Raw genomic sequence first — 20,824 nt, 5'->3', positions numbered from 1 at the left:
TGTTGTTATTGTCTACATTGGATAGCAAGTATAACAAAGCAGCATTAGAAAAACATTGTTGATAGATTTGAATATTAAAAGACGCTAGGCAGTGTGTAGGAGTGACAAGGGTAGCTGTTTTGCTACTTACCCGGGGCTCTGTTGGCTTGAATGATAAGTATTTCATCACAGATTCATTATATACAGTGTCAGTAGTTCCAGTTTATCAAACCTTTTATTTGTAGAGAATTTCCCATGTAGGGAATAACCTATTATCTGTATATTGATAGCCATGTTGTGTCTGTTAGCATGATAACTCGAGTAGAGGTTTTAGATGAAATTTGGTAGGTACAATAAGTCTGTAAACCTACGTGAACCAGCATGATCGGACTGTGAGAACGGGTTTTATGGGATGAGATTGAGTTTATTCCTTGTTTACCATCAAAACATAGAATTTCAAAATTTATCTAAACCATAGAGCTGAAGAAACAAATAACTTAGTACATTGAAGTGTTTTTGTATAGTTATTAGTTACAGAAAATTTGCAAAAAATGTAAATATTCAAATTCTTTTGTTATTTTTTTGGTAAATAAGTAAAACTGTTACAGGATATATTTTTATTGATTTGCTAAAAGTTGTTTATACGTAGCTATTAACATTTTACTAAAAAAAATACTCTACTACCCTCCCTGTAGCAGAAAACCTAAATACTTGTTAACTTGTATAAAACTCGAAATAAATGTAACATTTTTAAGGAGATATTTTATTTCCAATCCAATCAAGCAAATGGAAATTCGCTTGGTTTGCAGATTTGCTACAGCAAGGTATTTTATTTAACATTACTGTTTGGATTATATTTAAGACTATCCATAAAATATTTTTTTTCTTCATTTATAAAACTACCTTTTATCAGCAGTATGCGAATGGATTATAGCATAATTCAAAGTTTTATATGCATGAGATATTTTTCTTCAAGAGAAGACTTCAACTTTGTGATGATTCAGAACCATCTAGCAGCATACTCAGTCATAAACCGCTACTTCCTTCCTACTTGATGTTCTCTTATTAGAAGAATTATGAGTCTCTATATTCCAGTCTGATCTAGTACAACTGCTGCCAGGAATTAACCAGAGAAGCAGGTTAAACTAGAACTTGGAAAGATTTGAATCATTGAATGTTTCACTTACGCGTAATAGCCCATAATAAAGAGTGCTAATAGTTTATCCACACAAACTAATTGTAATTGAATTAATTTATGTGCTTCAGCATAGAGGTGTATATAAATTGTAATGGGAGGATGTGTTGGTTTGCTGATTAAATTTCAACTTCTTACTATTATTTTATGGCTTGTTATCCTATCCTATATTATAATACAAGCTATGTCTGTTTGTCTGTCTGTAATATATATCTCAAAATCCAGTTTAAGGATTTTGATTAAATTTTGGAATCAGGGATTTATGGGCCTAAAACACGATTGACGACAGCCACTACCGTACCTCAGGAAAATTCGTAATTCACTATACAACTCATTTGAAAATTTAGAAATTTAAAATTGGCCTTATGGATTGCCAACTAACTATGTTGCTTGAAGAAAATAACAAGGAAAAAGAAAACAAAAGAGTTGTTAGACGTGTTTATAACAAGCCATCAACAGTCTACTATACTATAGCAAATTACAAAATACAGTATATAGGGATTTTAGTTCAATTGCATTCTTTTACATTACAGAGTTAATAGGTATTATTTCAGCGATCAAAAATCTATGGTTTGTAATAATAAATTTTGTTGTAAATCATAAAATGTATGTTTACGATATTGTTTTAGCAATTTAACGCAATTCACCACAACTGAGCAAGGCTTGGTCTCCTGGTACTAAAAGCATAATAACCACCAGCTTTCTATAGTACTAATCAACATCACAAGTTACTGAACACACTTTTTCAGAAAGTTTCCAGTTTGTTGAACATTATAAGAATATGTTATGTGGTTTCTGTGTATATGGCTGTATGAACTTCCAATATGTTTGTTCTGAATGAACGTAAAAACAACAGAAGCGATTGGACTGAAACTTTACACTATTGTAGATTGTGTGTCTGGCTAACACATAGCTGGTTGATGTTCTTAAAATCTCGTTGGGTTTTGACTCATGGAGATCTTTAGTTTCAACATGGGGCTTTTAGATGTATCCTTTAATTGGTCTCCAAGGCAAAAAAAAGGTACAATGAGTATATATTATGTTCAATTTGCATTGTTTCATTTGATAAAGAAAATAATTTTACTCTGCCTTGCGGTAAAGTTATGTTTTGTTTCCAAGATTTAATTTTAGAAAAAACTAGTTGATGATTATAACTGTATATTTCAGTTCATATTACGAAACAGAATTTTCAGGAGAAAGCTTCTCTGTATTCAGTATTAAATCGACAACTTTTCTCCTTGTTTAGGGTTGCGTCCCAGTAATGACGTAGACACTCTTTCTTGCCATACCCGGTGATATTACCCTGAAATAATGCTACATATTAAATTTCACTCTATTAGTTGTAATCGTATACTTTAACTATGGATATAATACATAGACATGCTTCAGAGTAGCACAAATTTGTTTATTCTGGGGGTATCTTGCAATTCAATGGAAATCAAATGTTTTTTTTACATGTGAACCAACTGTGCAGAACATATAAATACAAATGTCAGTTAATTGTGCTGGGAACTATACTTTCTTTTAGTATTTTTCTTGAATTCCATTTAACCTTTCATTCATCTAAAAAAAAAAAAAAAAAAATGCTTAGTCCATGCAAATGAAGACATTTTCAGCGCATTGACATTGACATTGACAGCACACCCACAGTCAACAGCCAAATTGTCTTGACAACTTTTCGATTGTCCACCCAACTCCAGCCAGACAGTCGGCCAAGAAAAAGTCTCTCGAAGGACTTAAGAAAATAATTTTTTTTTAGGTGTACCTACCTACAAAGTATTTATTTCTTAAAGTTATAAAAGTATGTGTTCAGAATCTTATTATTTTTTTAAATAATGTTAAAAGGTTTTAAAATACTCACATAGTCCCCAGATACAAAGTCTCTAACTCTACAACGAAATGCAAGGTCGTATATGGTCACCATACTATTTTCTCCATCTTGTGTATCCATTGTGCCCTGTTGAGATTTATTTTGTTGAAACATATGCTTAAAATTATAGGTATGTATGAGTATCATTGATTTTTTTAGAACTACATCTTCAATCAATTTATATATTACACCGGGTGTCCCATAAGTAAACAACCAAACTCCGGGAAATGGTTCTATATAGTTCAAAATAGAGAGAAAATCAAGAATGACACTTAAAAAAAAATTGTTTCGTTAACCAGATATCCACTATTTTTTACATAGGCCCTAAACATTTTTTTTCACTTGATTGTTCCAACCGATCCTTATAAAGCTTAGTATATGTTAAGGAAGAAGAGAACTATGGTAGGTAAAATTTTACTTGGTCCAATTTAACATTTTAAAATGGCCATTTTAATTATTATTATTTAAAAACTACTGATTTTCTAAAGAAAAAACTCACAAACACATTTATTTAGAATTAAAAATTTTATATCAAACGACTCCAAGTTCAAAAAGATCAAATTTAACAAATAGCTGAAATATCCCGATTTTTATTTGTAAAATAAGGCCAATTAAATTGCACCCTTTCCTACTGCCTTATTTTACAACTAAAAATCTTGAGATCCATTAACTTATCCTGCCAAATTGCTATTTCACATTTTAAGCCTCCTTGATCTGTACAAACCACAAAAAATTTTGCATGTTATAAATGGACGTACAACAAGTTCTACCTCATCTAACAGACACTGCCGACACTGGCCCGGTCCTTTAATAGATCCACACAAACTAATAACAGTTGTGGCCAGTATTACATAAGTTCTGCATGATCTCCAACAAGTTTCACACGGACTATACTGCCCTGCTAAGAAAGAAGGCAGTATGTGCAAAAGTGAATATTTTCAGAAAATGACCTCAACTTTGCCGCCATTGCCCTGGCACATCTGAAGACTAAACTATTATTTTTTTGTTATCTTAGGTAATGCTTAGGCCTAAATATTCAATTGACACTATAAAAAATACATTTTTTCCACTGGATCAATATAAAAATGCACATACTGCTTTTGTCCTTAGAAATATTTGTGTTCATACTAAGCCAAAAGGCAGCATCTGCTCATACTGCCATTTTGCTTAGCTAGTAAGTGCTAATAGGAGGACCCTAAGCTAAAAAGCAGCATCTAACTACTTCTAGCCATTTTCATATTTACAAACAACAGCGTAAACACAAACACAACGACATAATCTCAGCTGGTAAAACAGTTTTTAGTTCCTCATTTGTACCCATAATGCTAAGCAAAAAGGCAGTACATGATGTACATCACTAAGCATAAAGGCAGTATCTACATCGCAGATACTGCCTTTCTTGCTTAGCTTTTATAGATACTGCCATTAAGCTTAGTTTTCGTAGAAAAATGATGTATATACTGCCATATACACCTGCCATATCTCAGAAACGGTTGTAGATACGGCTTTTTAAGTGTGTTTTTCAGAATCCCTGACCCCAAAAACCTTAAATTACATCAAAATCTGAAAATCGAAAATTTTGCACTTACTGCCTTCTTTATTAGCAGGGCAGTATACTACGTGACGTGTTATAAACCATTTGTTCAAAAAGTTCTACATGATCTACCGATACTAATTGTTGAGGCGACTTGTCAAATAGGCTTCACAAGAACTAGCCAAATATACTTTCTCCACCTCACTGATAAGGATTACCATGTATCCTAGTTTTCCAGGTCTCCGATCGCAATACCTTAAATCTGATCATTGACTGTTTTTGTTTAACTAAGCAAAAATATGGCAAACCCACACATCTATCTCTTTTTTACAGCTTCGTCAATTCTTACATTACATTCTACCCTAACTTTTTTCATTTCATAAGTGATTCCTATTGGCTATAAGAATCCATTCAAGTTGGCCTACCATGTTACGTATTCGGTTGGTCCACAAGTCCTGAGAGTTCTGATCACCTTTTAGGCATCTGTAGTCCTTGTTGTAAGTTGTTTCGAAAACCATCGTTCCCCCTTCCCCCAAGTGGCCTGGGCCTAATCGCTCTGCTTCCCAGTTACCCACCAACACCTTACTGTTGTACCCATAGTTGATTGAGCCTGTTGACATTTCAAAATTTGAAAGAATCAAGTATACAAATTGTTTAAATCTTCTTATGCCCTCTAAGGAGTTATTTAAATGTTATTGAACACACTTTAGTTTAATATAATAATTTGCTAACTAATTATTGAGCTAAATTGAAAACAAATTAAATCAAAGATGTTATCAAGGAAAGTTAGAATCTAATAAACAATAATTAGACCAGTACTTTTATATGGAGGGGAAAATTGGATCCTGAGCAAAAACACGGAAAAGAAGATTATAACCTTTGAGAATAAAGTTCTAAGAGCTATATATGGTCCAGTGTGTGAAGATGGTTTATGGAGAATCCGCCACACCCAAGATTTAAAGAGAACTATTCCATGACGACGGTATTAGGAGAGGTCAAAAGCAGAAGGCTAAGGTGGGTTGGCCATATCTTGAGGAGAAATGAGGAGAGCTTGTTGAAGAAGGTACTTAAGGGAAGATCCGAGGGGAAGGAAACCAGTAGGAAGGCCAGTTGGTGGGATCAAGTCCGGAAAGATATGGAGAAAATGAGACTGGTATAAGAAGATTCGGAGGGCCCAAAGAACTGGCTACAACGTGTTGGCGAGGCCAAGTACCAGCTTGGGAACAAGTGGCCATGGCTGTAAGTAAGTATAATCATTTGCTAGACTAGATTATTTACTACAGTAAACCTTAGCCAAATATAAATAATGTATGAATACACTAAACTCTTACAGCTATCTAAGCATAATTATTCTAAATAATTTGATTTATAGATTCTTAGATTTAAATTTACTTTGATAAATATTTGCTTTACCTGATGAGCAAATGTAATATCAATTTGGGATGATATTGATTTGAAGATTAAAATCACATTTTTCAAGATTCTACATGATCTACCTGCTTCAGCATTGACTAAAAGTCAGTGTTAAAGCTTAAGATCAACAGCATTACAAAATAAAATTGGATTGTAAGATAAAAAAGAAGTAATTTTTTACACAGTATACCTGTTGTTTTCTCATAATCTGTTGTGTTGATGCCTAGTTTTTTGCAAAGGTAGGGCATTTCAAGTAGCTTAAGAGACCGGGGAGTGTAGTTCATTTTGAATTGATTTTTTTATCTATCTTAAAATACAGAACGGTAGGAACTATAGAATATGTTTTATAATTTATTCAATTTTTATACGATTAATATTTACTTACAGCTCTGCTAAAATTTTCATTGTCAAGGAAACTAATGATTCAACTGATGTTTAAATTAAAATTAAATTATGTAACAAAAGGAAGATTTTGGGGCACTATTTTTTAAATTTGTTATTTAATATTATTAAATTTGTAATTTATTAATTTGTATTTTTCTGATTTAATTTTTTTTATTGGTATATCTACACCAATAGCATGGCATTTATAAAAATATTGTAAGGGAACAGTTTGTTATTTTGTCAGGTATAATTAATTGATTACCCTATGACAAATGGCATCTGGATCCAGGAACAATCGATTTCGCTTGGCATAAAACCAGCGACCTTCAGATTTGAAGGGGAGCACTAGAACCACTACTCAACTAACTGAAAGATTTGGTTCTTGAGGAATTTTTGGGACTTATCACCATTCTACATAGATTTGTTAACTAAATAGTATAATGTAAGATACACTATGTAAGGGAGCTAAGAATGTTTATACTATCACAATCTTCTAAAAACAAAATAGGCATTGCTTTTTCCTTAAAGTGTAATTTCTTGCATAAGGTTTCACAGATTTCTTACCAAATAACAAGGAGAACTAAGAGTGTATATGAGGAGTTAAAAACTTTCTTTTATAAAATATTGTGCACAGATTTAAAACATCCTTGTCTCTTCTACGGTTCTTTGTTTTTCTATAAATATGAGAATAATGCATTACAATCAACACTGTAAATACATCAGAAATCACACACAGTACAAAAAGACTTAGCTTACAAGATAACTGTGTACAATTCTTTGCTGTATGTTTAAAGTCTAGTTTGTGTACGATGATAAGGAATGTTCTGGAGAGCACAAAGTTATTTATCAAATAACAAATGGACTTCCAATAAACAAGGATGATCAATATAATCAAAATCAACAGCCAAAGTAGGGAGTGCCAAAAGGACAACATAGTGTAGAAGAAAACTTCAAATATGTTTCCAAAGCGCCAGGTTTTTATAAACATACAAGGTATCATTATTACAAGCATCATAATCAAAACCTGAATAAGGTACAGATTCGTAGTAAGGTGTGAATAATCAAAATATTCTTCTTTATCTCTTCTTGTGTAAGCTTCCATACAATCTTTCATGTACTTTATGTTCTTTACGTACAGAACTGCACAATAGACACTCAAACACACAATTAACATTTGGAAAAGATTCCAAAAATTAACGATGACATTTTTAATTCCTCTTCTATTGAACACCAGAATAACACGAAAAATAAAAGTGAGTAAGCTCACCAGAAGAATGAAATCGATGGCAGGATAGGTGTACTCTTGACTTATTGTGTGAACGTAGAAGCGATTGAGTAAGTTTCCGATGTACAGTCGTTCTGTGACTGCCGAGACCGTACTTAGTGTACCTGTGTTGGGATTGTATAGTGTCATTTCAAAATGTACTTCTGATGTTAGTTTGTCAAACCAGTTCTCGATGCTTAGATAGTTGATTACATCTTCTGTAGCAGCCTGAGTCAGCCCCAAGTCAGCTGTGTACCCTCCTGGGGATTGTTTGTAGTCCCAAGGTGATCCCAGGACAAACTTGTCATAGCTTCCCGTAGTCCTCCACCTATCACAGTACAGAGCCTTGTCCTCCGTCCCATCGGACAGTTTATTGGGACACAACTCAGGCAGGCCTCTGTAAACATTAGCTCTACACAGCCCGGGTGTTTGTCGCCGTTGGCGTAGTCTTGGCAGTCCTAGTAGACTGTTGGCCCAGCTGAGCGAACTAGTTCGTGAAACTTCTGAAGAGTTTGTTTCACCCATCTGTAGATTGTTGTACCACTTTGGCATGTAAATCTTTGGGAAGATCTTCCTCTCTAAAAATGGAAGATAGTCGGATATATTAGTAATTCGATGTAATTGAAAATGATCTTCTTCACATGTTTTTTTCAAAAAGTGTTTGAGGGGTAAATTATTCCAGTAATATCTAGTTGTCCACAGCGTACTGCTTTGAACGATTAACAACATCGCAAGAGCTCCGACCACAATCACGTCCAATAACATCCACATTTCATCTTTTCTCTGTTGTCTTTCTAGCTTTTTCGAAAACTCCTTAAAGTTCAATGGAGCATAAACAGAACTGCTCCTTAAAAATATCAATTTTTCCAAAAGGACGTGTTTGGTTTTCAGCAAATGCCTTTTGTAGTTTACAATCGTTTTCCAATCTATGTCATATTTAGTAACTTGGTATATTTTTGCAAACAATATACCAGAAAGAACCGCTACTGTAACTATCTTCGTGGGTGATACAACAAACAATTCTTCTGCAAGAGTCATTATAGTACAGCTAAGCCATTCCAAGCTCTTTACTTTACCAAATTTTAATCCGTATAATGTGACTAAAATGGCAGAGGAAACTATTATAATTATACAAAATGACCAAGCAAACACTTCATAACAAATTGTTTTTCGTGAGCGCTTTTTGACAGTTTTAAGAACATCAACCTGTAAATGAACTGGTATGAACTTTTTTTTCGATACCAACCTAAAAACAGCTTGAGTCATTCTTAATAATGTTCCAGTTTTTACAGCTTCTCTGTCTTTATCCCTGGAAGCCTTTTGACCACCTTCAGACTCCACTAACTGCTCACTATTCAAGTTATCAATTGGGACAATAACCAAGTGTTTTCTGAACAAAGATGTTACGGTATTTGTTATAATAGAAGATATTATCATACTGTAGACACTTATTAATAGTTCCCTTTCTTCTATGTTGTACCGTGAGTAATCCTCTAGTTGTTGGTCAAAGACTTTATAGAACATGCAGCTAGTTAGCATAGCAGCAAAAAGTCCGCAGAAAGCCAAAGACAAACGTTGGGACGAGGTGACACTACTGCGAGGGTGTTTTGATATTACGCTGGCCCAGAGATGCGACTCTCGAAAACCATAAATCAAATTGTCACTTGCTACATCATCCCGATAGCTGTCCTCTAGCGTTGTGACCTTCTCAAACCTTTCAACATGATCATCCCATCTCAACGAAAACCAAGAGTTGATAAGGAATGTGTAATCTTTCTTTTCTGTAAGGTCAACAACAATAATTTTATTACAATACCATTCAGGTCTGTGGCCAGAATAATCGACCCAAACATGTATCAGTCTGATTTCTCCTAGGTGAGAAGGAGTAAACATCACAAACCAGTTGTCATTTGCTCTTTCTAACGCTTTAAACTTGGTACTCTTCAAAACGTGCGGCCTACTAACTGACAAATCGCCTTCAACCATTATTCCCACATTTGATGTTGTCCCTGCAAACATACGAGCACCTGTATGAACACACACAAGGTAAGGGTATTTGTCAAAAGGTAAGTTATCTTCAAGGTATATCGCACATTGTTTATATTTGTCTCTTTGATCCTTTCTCACAGCGTAAATCAGAATGATGAAATACATGATAAAAATGCATACTATAAAGACAACTACAAAAGGATTGTCTATAACACTAAGGAATAGTTTGTAATCTTCACATAAATTTAAAGTATTTATAGGTACACCAGCGAACCCAGCAAAACTGGAAAGGTGTTCACATTCACAGATCAACTGATTAGAGTCAGGGAGAATATCTTTGACGTCGCAGCCTCTAGAAGTCCATCCTTTGTAATGCCAACTAACACAGCGCAATATGGTTATCTCAAAACTGTAATTCATTGATTCGCCTGCTTGAATGTGTTGACCTGGGATAATGCCCAAGTAATACAAATCATAAACATCCTCGGAGGTTGGATCTAAGAGCTCTTTTTCATATTCAGAAGCAAATTGTGTCACATTTAGACCCTTTTCCCTCATTAGAATATAATCTGGACGACGGTTATACAGAGCTAGAACTTTGATTGATTCACCTTCTTTCAACCCTAGAAATCTGAGTTTCAATCTTCCTCTTTCTTCTACTCTTATTTTGTGAATGGCTACTGCTATATCAGCTGATTCCAGCGAAGCGTTTGAACCCGGTTGTTTCACAGTTCCATTGATGATTACAGTTTCTAATTCTCCATAGTCAAGGTTTATTTGAACTGGATAATGCAGTTGGGTTACATATTCTTCGCTCTTGTCTCTTACCAAACTTAATTTAAGATCTACAACGTTTGTATTTATAACTAATTTTTTAAACCACCAGAAAGGGTTCTTATCAAAAACAACAACTTGTACTGTAACTAAATTCGACAAATGGTTCAGGTAGTTTGCAAGACTCTTTGAAACTGTTATGTGAGGTATAGATTCACTTGAAGTTTTGTTAAACGATAATTTACTGAAGGAGTGAGGTGAATCCTCTTTCAACCATATCTTTATGTGTTTCCCTTCCACAATGAATGGTTGCATGAACGGCAACATTCTTTGCTTTAAAGACGACATAACTGTTTCAATAGCATGGAAATTATTTTCTGTGCTTTCTCTAAAACTAGTGTAAAATTCATCATCGACTAAGTCAGTTTTGCTTAAATATATTCTACTACAGATATTTATCATGGATTGTCCCAGTTTTAAAGTCTCTGAGGAAGTGAAGTCATGAAATATTTCACTGCTTGATGTAAAGTAATAGTTCAATTTGTCTGACAGTTTCACCGCTATTTTACTGAGCTGTAACACACTAGAAGGTGTCAACTCAATTTGTTCTCCATCGGTGGCTAGAAGATCCATTGCCAAAGTCCACATTTTCATGTTCGTAAAACTACAAACTTTTTCCATTTTCGCTGCGACCAGTAGGTTCTCAATGATGGTGGATGCTGTTGGAAACTTTTCTATTTCATGAATAATAATATCGACGACAGCTGATATGATATTAGCTTTATAGTCTGGGTCCATTGTGGTGTCATAAAATAGAAAATCATCAGCCAAATTTTTAACCACTTCAGTAGTATCAGTTATTTGACTTACATCTAATTTAGTTTCACTGGAAGCCATAACACCATATTGGTTAGTCACTTCAACAACCAACTTCCCTCTTATAAAAGTAACATGAGATAGAACATTTGTTTTCTTTGATCCCAGTAATCTACCTTTGGTATCAGACTCTGGAAATCTATCGTAATACTCATATGTTGGAGATAAGTTATCGAATAATTTTCTATCACAAGTTATTGTATTGAAAAAGTCACCCTTCTCTACAAATTTCTTTTTAACATTACAGGAAAAGCTTTTTGTTTCTGCTGCCATTTTTAGTTCAAAAGTAGCCATTCCAGGATTGTCTGAACCTCCTTTTACCCGAAGATGGTAGGTTCCACCTTTTGACAGAGTATTGGCTAAAATAATCATAACATTATCTGGAGTATTTTGCTGTTTGATCTTATCTGCATTTTGAAAGGTTTGATCTTTCTCAGACTTATAATCCCAAGTGAATTGTTTGTTCATTTTCATACCAACAGGTATATCAACAACTAATACCTCCAAATAAGTAGGTTCTCCCGGGTTTGATATGAATTCAAAACCACCACAATTTCTTCTACAAATTATATCTAAAACACATGATGGATCAGAAACTGTTATAATATTTTGCGATGCCTTCTTCACTATATTGAACATCTTTGACACTATTGTAAGTGTAAATTTGTATGTTTGGCCTTCATCAAAAGGTCCGTTGTACACAATATAATTTTCATCGGTTTTTGTTTTTAAACATAGTTTTTGACTTTTATCACATTCCCAATAAAATTGCAGATCCTCCTTTTGACCCTCCATATCTAAATTAGGATTTCTTGACAGACTGCCATTTAGTATAAGTTTGTGGTTTTTGTGATATAAGCTTCTACTATACCCTCCCTGAATTGTCGGTTCTAATTCAAGCAAAACCACTTCAAAATAAGAATATGCAGTGGAAAATCCCTCTCTTTGGTTTTCCCAAATCGTAACGTTACTCCTTATTTTATATATCGCTGGTTTCATTGTAAACTTTTCAAGCTCAATAAATTGTACTTGAAGCTTCTTCATAAAGTAAGACTGTTCATCAACTTCCCTGTGGTTCACATCAAACATCCACAATTTCCATTCAATATTCAAGTCTTCAATCTGAGAAATACAATCACGTTCCCAGGGGGGCATCCTGTACAAGGTTTCAATAACAATTTCTTTACCCGGATGCATTTTTGTTATTTCAAATAAAGTTTGGCCCCCTTCCCTGATGATTGCGAGGGGTTCACAAACTGAAAATTGAGGACTTGTAAACAAATCGACAGAGGGAAATTCTGTCTCAAAAACAGGGTTTGTATCCTTTCTATTATGTACAGTAAGTCTAATTGGCTCCAGCATTCCTAAAAACCAGGACGACTCTCCTGTTAAGTTTCCTCCACGGACATACTCTCTACTATCCACTACAAACGCCCGTCCTGGGAATGGAATCTTAGCAGTGAACACCCACTTCACATTGTTAAACTGGAACAAACTACTGCTGCAGAATTGTTTGTGGTGAGGATAAAAGTTTTCACAAAAATCAGTTTCACGAGAAAAATCCAACTCTCGACATTCTAGCCAGTTGTACACAAGCCTCTCTGTCAATGTTTCTATCGCAATTTTCAAATCACTTCCCAAGGAACTGAAAGTCAAAGATATGGTGAGGAAATTGTTTAGTACAAAGTACGGAGTGTACAGAAAGTTTTCCACAACGGCATAGTCATATAGAGCCATTCCTTTACTCAAGTTATTCTGACAAAGACGACCGATCCTTGTCGAGTTACAAGAACATTTGAATGTTCCCAGTAACGGCACACAAGGGAGAGAACCACAACCATCTTCTCTAGAGTGATGGCAACTATCCACAATCCTACATGTTCTCCCTGACTCCGGAACAAAGACTTTATCCATATAAGTATAATCACACAATTTTTCCGTTCTTTCCCCAAACTGTAAATGTTGACAAAGTCCACAACCTCCGCACATTTCCCAGAAATTGTAATCACTGTAACCAAAACATTTGTCTGTGAGATGCAAAGGTTTAACTGACTTATTCTGTAAAATTATAACAAGAAAAAGGATGTTAGAGAATAACATACTGATCATAAACTGTTTAGTAACACACCTATAGTTTTATTTGCATAGGATACATGCAAAATTTATTTGCTAATTGCTAACCTCTATATCGGTTCTGACTAAAACTAGTGTAATATGACAAAGTAAACAGTAAACTGAATAATAATTTAGCATTGCTTTAATTTTTTTAATCACCTGATTAAAATCTTGTACATGCATCAGGAAAAGTATAGTACGGTGCAATTAGACCTAAACCGGGACATCCAAAAAAAAAGTTTCAAACCAGTGCCAAATTGTTGAGTACACTTCCCTCAATACGTAAAAAAAAGTTACACTGATTTGAGTGTCGGGTTTGGGGGGGAGGGGGTGAAAATGGGGTGACAATAGGACTTTTTTTACTTTTTCGCAAATACCTCAAAAACGGTGCGTTTTTCTTAAAATATAATAAATTACAAAAATAATCTACATTAAATTTCGAACAAAATGATACCATACAATACCTATCTACTATGAACGGTTCAGGTAATATTGAGGGGTAAATGTGATTTTTTTCTTAAAATTCTAAAAAAGTTGTTTTTTAAATGGAGAAACCCATGGACACCCATAAAAAAAGTTTCTAATGAGTGCCAAATTGTTCAATAAACCTCCCTTAATATGTATAAAAAAGTTACACGGATTTGAGTGTCGGATTTGGGAAGGAGGGTTACAAGAAAAAGGGGGTGGGAATGGGACTTTTTTTGCTATTTTACAAATATCTCGAAAACGGTGCGTTTTTCTTAAAATGTAGTGAATTACAAAAATAATCTATATTAAATTTCGAACAAAATGATACCATACAATATCTATCTACTATGAACGGTTCAGGTAATATTGAGGGGTAAATGTGATTTTTTCCTTAAAATTCTAAAAAAAAAATTGTTTTTTAAATGGAGGAAACCCATGGACACCCATAAAAAAAGTTTCTAATGAGTGCCAAATTGTTCAATAAACCTCCCTTAATATGTATAAAAAAGTTACACGGATTTGAGTGTCGGATTTGGGAAGGAGGGTTAAAAGAAAAGGGGGTGGGAATGGGACTTTTTTTGCTATTTTACAAATATCTCGAAAACGGTGCGTTTTTCTTAAAATATAATGAATTACAAAAATAATCCATATTAAATTTCAAACAAGATGATACCATACAATACCTATCTACTATGAACGGTTCAGGTAATATTGAGGGGTAAATGTGATTTTTTCCTTAAAATTCTAAAAAAAAGTTGTTTTTTATCTGGAGGAAACCCATGGACACCCATAAAAAAAAGTTTCTAACAAGTGCCAAATTGTTCAATAAACCTCCCTTAATATGTGTAAAAAAGTTACACTGATTTGCGTGCCGGTCTTGGGTAGGAGGGTGTGAAAATGGGGTTGGGAATTTTATTCATAAGTAATTTTGTAAATTTTGTTAAGTAACACTTTTTATTTTCCATTTTAACACAAATAAAACTACAATATAACTAAATATGACTTACCTACCTAAAAAAGACAAACCTACCTAGATACGGGAACACGGTGAACTTTCTACCGTTTGAATTAAGAAGATCGAATAAAAAATAACTGAAGTTACAACGATTTTTAGTTGTAAAATTATTGTGATCAAGGCTACGCTATTCAGGGCGCTATTTATTGCCTTTTTATTTTCACCCATAGAACCATTTCCTGGGGTTTGGCTGTTTACTTACAGGACTCCCTGTATACAGGATGTCTCACCTAAAGTGAACCAATAGCTAACTTTTGTATCATGAGTTATACAGTCGACTTCTTATGGGACACTCCCCTTCATTTTTTTTAGATGATTTGGAATGGTTCCCAATTTAAAAAATATGTTCGCCATTTTCCAATATGGCCGACAACTTTGTTATTTCTTATGGAACACCCTGTAGTTTATGATTGTTTTAGAATATAAATCCAATTTAAAAACATTTTTAATTTGACATTTTCTCTTAAAAGCTACTCGTTTAGGAGTTACAGCATGTTAAACTTATGGAAAAAAGGCTTGTTGTGTACATTCCGCATCCTGTAGCTCATAAACGAGTAAGTTAATAGAGAAAATGCAAAGAACAAAAACTTTTTTATGGCTATCCATGGTTTACCTGCATTTAAAAAACAACTTTTTTAGAATTAAAAAGAAAAATCACATTTACCCCTCAATATCTCCTAACACGTTCATGGTAGATAGGTATTGTATGGTATCATCTTGTTTGAAATTTAATATGGATTATTTTTGTAATTCATTATATTTTAAGAAAAACGCACCGTTTTCGAGATATTTGTAAAATAGCAAAAAAAGTCCCATTCCCACCCCCTTTTCTTTTAACCCTCCTTCCCAAATCCGACACTCAAATCCGTGTAACTTTTTTATACATATTAAGGGAGGTTTATTGAACAATTTGGCACTCATTAGAAACTTTTTTTATGGGTGTCCATGGGTTTCCTCCATTTAAAAAACAATTTTTTTTTAGAATTTTAAGGAAAAAATCACATTTACCCCTCAATATTACCTGAACCGTTCATAGTAGATAGGTATTGTATGGTATCATCTTGTTTGAAATTTAATATGGATTATTTTTGTAATTCATTATATTTTAAGAAAAACGCACCGTTTTCGAGATATTTGTAAAATAGCAAAAAAAGTCCCATTCCCACCCCCTTTTCTTTTAACCCTCCTTCCCAAATCCGACACTCAAATCCGTGTAACTTTTTTATACATATTAAGGGAGGTTTATTGAACAATTTGGCACTCATTAGAAACTTTTTTTATGGGTGTCCATGGGTTTCCTCCATTTAAAAAACAATTTTTTTTTTAGAATTTTAAGGAAAAAATCACATTTACCCCTCAATATTACCTGAACCGTTCATAGTAGATAGGTATTGTATGGTATCATTTTGTTCGAAATTTAATATAGATTATTTTTGTAATTCACTATATTTTAAGAAAAACGCACCGTTTTCGAGATATTTGTAAAATAGCAAAAAAAGTCCCATTCCCACCCCCTTTTTCTTGTAACCCTCCTTCCCAAATCCGACACTCAAATCCGTGTAACTTTTTTATACATATTAAGGGAGGTTTATTGAACAATTTGGCACTCATTAGAAACTTTTTTTATGGGTGTCCATGGGTTTCTCCATTTAAAAAACAACTTTTTTAGAATTTTAAGAAAAAAATCACATTTACCCCTCAATATTACCTGAACCGTTCATAGTAGATAGGTATTGTATGGTATCATTTTGTTCGAAATTTAATAAAGATTATTTTTGTAACTGGTTATATTTTAAGAAAAACGCACCGTTTTTGAGGTATTTGCGAAAAAGTAAAAAAAGTCCTATTTTTACCCCATTTTCACCCCCTCCCCCCCAAACCCGACACTCAAATCAGTGTAACTTTTTTTTACATATTGAGGGAAGTGTATTCAACAATTTGGCACTGGTTTGAAACTTTTTTTTTGGATGTCCCGGTTTGCTCTTTTTTTAAGCTAATTGCACTGTACTAGTAATGATCCAATGGTGGCCTACCTAAAATAAAATAATGCGATGAATAATATTTTGATCCATCAGTTGATTCATCCAAGACTAAGATAGATCCTCACAAAGTTTAGTTATGCATTAAAGTCTGGTCTATAAATTGATCCCATTTCTTGGATTTTAAGAACAAAATAAATATTATAAATAAACGTTAAAGGAGAAGGGGTAGCATTTTTACTATCAAGGTTTGTCAAAGATTTGTATTTGTATTAATTTGAGGTCAGGGCGCCACTTATGAGCGTATTTTAACCCAAATATGAGTGGAGGATATGAGTGTAGAATGGAGTTTGATGCCTTTTGTAGCTTTGTTACTGACTAAGACCAGCTGTTTCATTCGTCAGGGCCATTGATTGAAAGTACAATTATCAAGGACAGCTGGGTCCAGTTTCAAACCATCAAAAAGCTTCGCTTTTCAGGATCGAATGGGCAACCTTTTGATTACTATCGAGCACAACCACTGAGCTACCCAGCTGTTGTCATGATGTCCCGAAAATCTAATATGTTGGTAGTTGGTACCAAAATGGTTAACTTATTTGCATGAATATATAAATGTTATCTTCTAGGTTGTAAAAACAAAAGAAAAGCTATAAATGCGTGATATGAATGTATGGTTATCAATACAATACACCTACATTTATTAAATTGGGTATAACCAAACTAATTATCTATTCCTAAAAACTTTAAATGGAAATGCTACAAACACTACAATAACCTTGAATAAACATGAACCATACAAATGTGATACCAAATTGAAAATTTTGAAAAAAAATACCTCAACTGATCCTAGAAAATAACTTGAATAAACCGAATCAGCTGATCAATATTATGCTGATCAGCTGGTGGCAAACATGAATTAAAGCAGTGCTAATTCTATTATCAGCCTCAAATAATTGACTGACAGGATAGGTTGTGTTATAGTGACAGCACAATGGATGTTATCTAGTAACACTCACAACAAGACATGTGTTAGATATATGGCTAGGTCAGCCACCCCAACAAACACAGGTCAGTGCTGTTATGATATGTGGACATGACTTTCCTACCATGGATTGTGTTGGCATCGTTATCTTTAGTCAATGGAGAGAACACCACATCCGATGTTGAATTTTATGATTGTCTACAACTAGGAGAATTGCCTGTAAGTTATATTAGCATATTGGTGGTAATTTGCATGATTTGATGGTACTGATACGGACACTGATTATGGCTTAAGTAGTTTATTACAAAAGCCCTTAAAGAACTTATATAATTGTTATAATTAATACCCCCGCCGCAGCAAACCTGCCGACTAAGCGAATTTCCATTTGTCTGAATTGATTTTCAGTTAAATATATTTTAATAACATTAGGTTTAACGAGTACCTAGGTTTGCTGCTACAAGGAAACTAATAAAGTGTGTTTTTGAGTAAAATATTGATAGCTTAGTACAAAATAAATAAATTTGCCAAGTTTGATCAAAATATATTCATAAACAAGCAAACTACAACATTTGACAATATTCTCCATAAGAATAACATGGGAATTTTAAATTTACAATTTTTTTAATTTTCTCCGTTACTAATAATTGAACAAAAATACTTTTATATACTAAATTATTTGTTTTTTTAAGCTCTTTAAAAAGGTCTAAAGAGAAATTGGGAAATTTTGTGTTTTGAGGGTCAAAAGTGAGAAAAACCTATTTTTACCCCATAAAACCCCCCGTAAAGCCCCGTTCCCATGGTCCGATCGTGCTGGTTCGCGAACTCATTCAAGTTTATCCCGCTTTACACCTTTAAACCAAATTTCATCAAAATCGGACAAAAATTACTCAAGTTATCGCGTTCACGGACGTATATATATATAAGTCTATATATATATATATATATATATACATATATAAAAATTTGAACGAATAGTGTTTTTGGCCTCTGGGGACATCAAAATGAAAAAGTAAATCGGTCCCGGGTCTAGGTCTTACCGTGCCACCTACGGTAATAGCTACTTCCCTATAGGGAAATTCGCTAAAAACATAGGCAAAACATTCATATCTCAGTATTTAAGCTGCTTAAGTCATCCCATTAATCTTTCAAATATTCTTTCGTGAAACTATAAAATCCGACTCCATCATAACATAAACATAAAAGTATCAATTTGATCGATAACGAAAACCCAAACATCTACTGTATATTACTTGTACCAATTTATATCCGCGATAACAAAAGTGTTACTTTTTCTTTACTTGAAATGCGCATTGCTAACAGGTATATCAAATGCTTACTGTTACATTTTCTTGTAGGTAGTATGAATTGATAGATAATTATGTTGACAGTGTAATCGAGACTCAGACTGCTGTGGTTTTGGGATATGTGTACGAGTCATCGTAACAGATATGATGTTGGGGCAATGTCACACCTCTGACCCGTCCACGCCCCCTCGACCCCTGGACGATGGCCAATGTTGACCATTTTACACAGTTGTTGTTACAATGCATGAATACACTATAACTCAAAGGAGTGTCAGAGAATTTAAAAAAAAACCTTTTTGACTCTCTTTGAAAATTACAAAAACTTCTTATATTCCTATTCCCTATTTATAACGTCAAATGATGCACTCACTATATCATTGACTATTGGATACTGAAGTTGTATTGTAATAATAGAGATCGATGATCAATAGTCAAAGATTATATTTAGTGCAATAATATTGTCTTAGGGTTTATTACATAAGTTTTTTTAACACCTGATCCATGTTTGGCAATAAACATTAAAATAAAAACAAACCGCTTAAAATTATTTGTTTTCGTTTGGATTGAAACTCAAAATTACCAGTTCTGCCAAATATACTTAAGTGACCCACACACAAGGATGACAAAGCAATCTGAGAGCAAATAATCAATGTATTATGTGTTTAAAACAGAAAGATTACGAATCCTGCTACATGAAAAATAATAAACAAAGGATAAGTGAATATGAACGACTGTCCTGACTGTGTAAGAAAACACATAAGGACTAGAAGATCTCGCCACAGTCCTAGAAAACATACGAAGTACCGAGCTGTCTCCGAGAGAAGGCGGTACAGCCCTGTAGGGTGTGAGTCGTGCAGTAGAGAAGAGCTACGACCTCGCAAACCGTTTTGTTCGCCCTGCGATCCTTGTAGGGACAGGTGCTGCATTGCACCAGAGCCAGGGCTATTGAACACAATACGCAACAGCATCCAACGGTTATTCAGCGGAAGAAGGCCAAACCAACTTTATTTGTACTCCATGAGCCAACTCAGGTGTATTGAACAACTGTTGGACAGTCTGGAGGAGGAAACATGCTGTGTCGAGGGGGTGATCAAACAATCCATAGAGTGTGACTGTGGCACCAACTGTGAACAGCTCAGATGTTCCTTGAACAACATCTCAGAACGACTAGAGAGTGTTAAGTTTGACCTGATGTGTGCCAAGGATTGTTACGACCCTTGCAGAGACAGGTGCGAGTTTGAGTTTATTTGTGGCTTGATGGAGCGAGTTTATACTCTGGAGAGACTTCTGCAGGAACTTTATTTTCAACTCGAATGTCTAAGAACTCCTTACTACAGGAAGCGTTGTTGCGATTCCAAACCGTGCGAGAGGTATTACTGCGGTCCTAAAACCTGTGATCGGTCTGGGTGTTGCAGTCCTAAACCTTGTGATAGGACTGGATGCTGCAGTCTTAAACCTTGTGATAGGACTGGCTGCTGCAGTCCTAAAACTAGCGATAGGTCTTCCTGCTGCAAAAAATGTGACACGGGATGTAGAGTTTCTTGTTTTGAGAAACCCAAACGCTGCTCACCCAATCTGGATAACCTTGGTGATGTTTGTCAGAAGGGTCTCTGTCGTAAAAACTCAGTAATACCAGTCGGTGTAATGCTTGTAAAGCTATGACTGCTGAATGCTGTAGGGTTA

The 20,824-nt window shown here is 34.3% G+C and overlaps 2 protein-coding genes across 2 annotated transcripts; one reads left to right on the top strand and one right to left on the bottom strand.

Moving 5' to 3' along the window:
• Positions 1 to 2,363: 2,363 nt before the first annotated feature.
• Positions 2,364 to 6,286, bottom strand: LOC129003336 (uncharacterized). Its single transcript, XM_054431629.1, has 4 exons — positions 6,182 to 6,286; positions 5,004 to 5,188; positions 3,036 to 3,131; positions 2,364 to 2,477 (listed from the first exon to the last, which is right to left on the bottom strand). The coding sequence occupies exons 1-4, from the start codon at positions 6,273 to 6,275 to the stop codon at positions 2,364 to 2,366; spliced, it is 489 nt and encodes a 162-aa protein (XP_054287604.1). The 5' UTR covers positions 6,276 to 6,286.
• A 13,578-nt stretch (positions 6,287 to 19,864) lies between these two features.
• On the top strand, positions 19,865 to 20,803 carry LOC129003335 (keratin-associated protein 4-6-like). The gene has a single exon (XM_054431628.1). It carries the CDS (start codon positions 19,865 to 19,867, stop codon positions 20,801 to 20,803), a length of 939 nt encoding a protein of 312 aa, XP_054287603.1.
• The last annotated feature ends 21 nt before the right edge of the window (positions 20,804 to 20,824 follow it).

Source organism: Macrosteles quadrilineatus, unplaced genomic scaffold, assembly GCF_028750875.1.
Source record: "Macrosteles quadrilineatus isolate MER2022 unplaced genomic scaffold, UCM_ALF_1.0 Scaffold_9__3_contigs__length_116548681, whole genome shotgun sequence".
Classification (NCBI taxonomy): Eukaryota; Metazoa; Arthropoda; class Insecta; order Hemiptera; family Cicadellidae; genus Macrosteles; species Macrosteles quadrilineatus.
The sequence above is the reverse complement of the archived record's forward strand: the minus strand, read 5'-3'. Positions and strand labels throughout refer to the sequence as shown.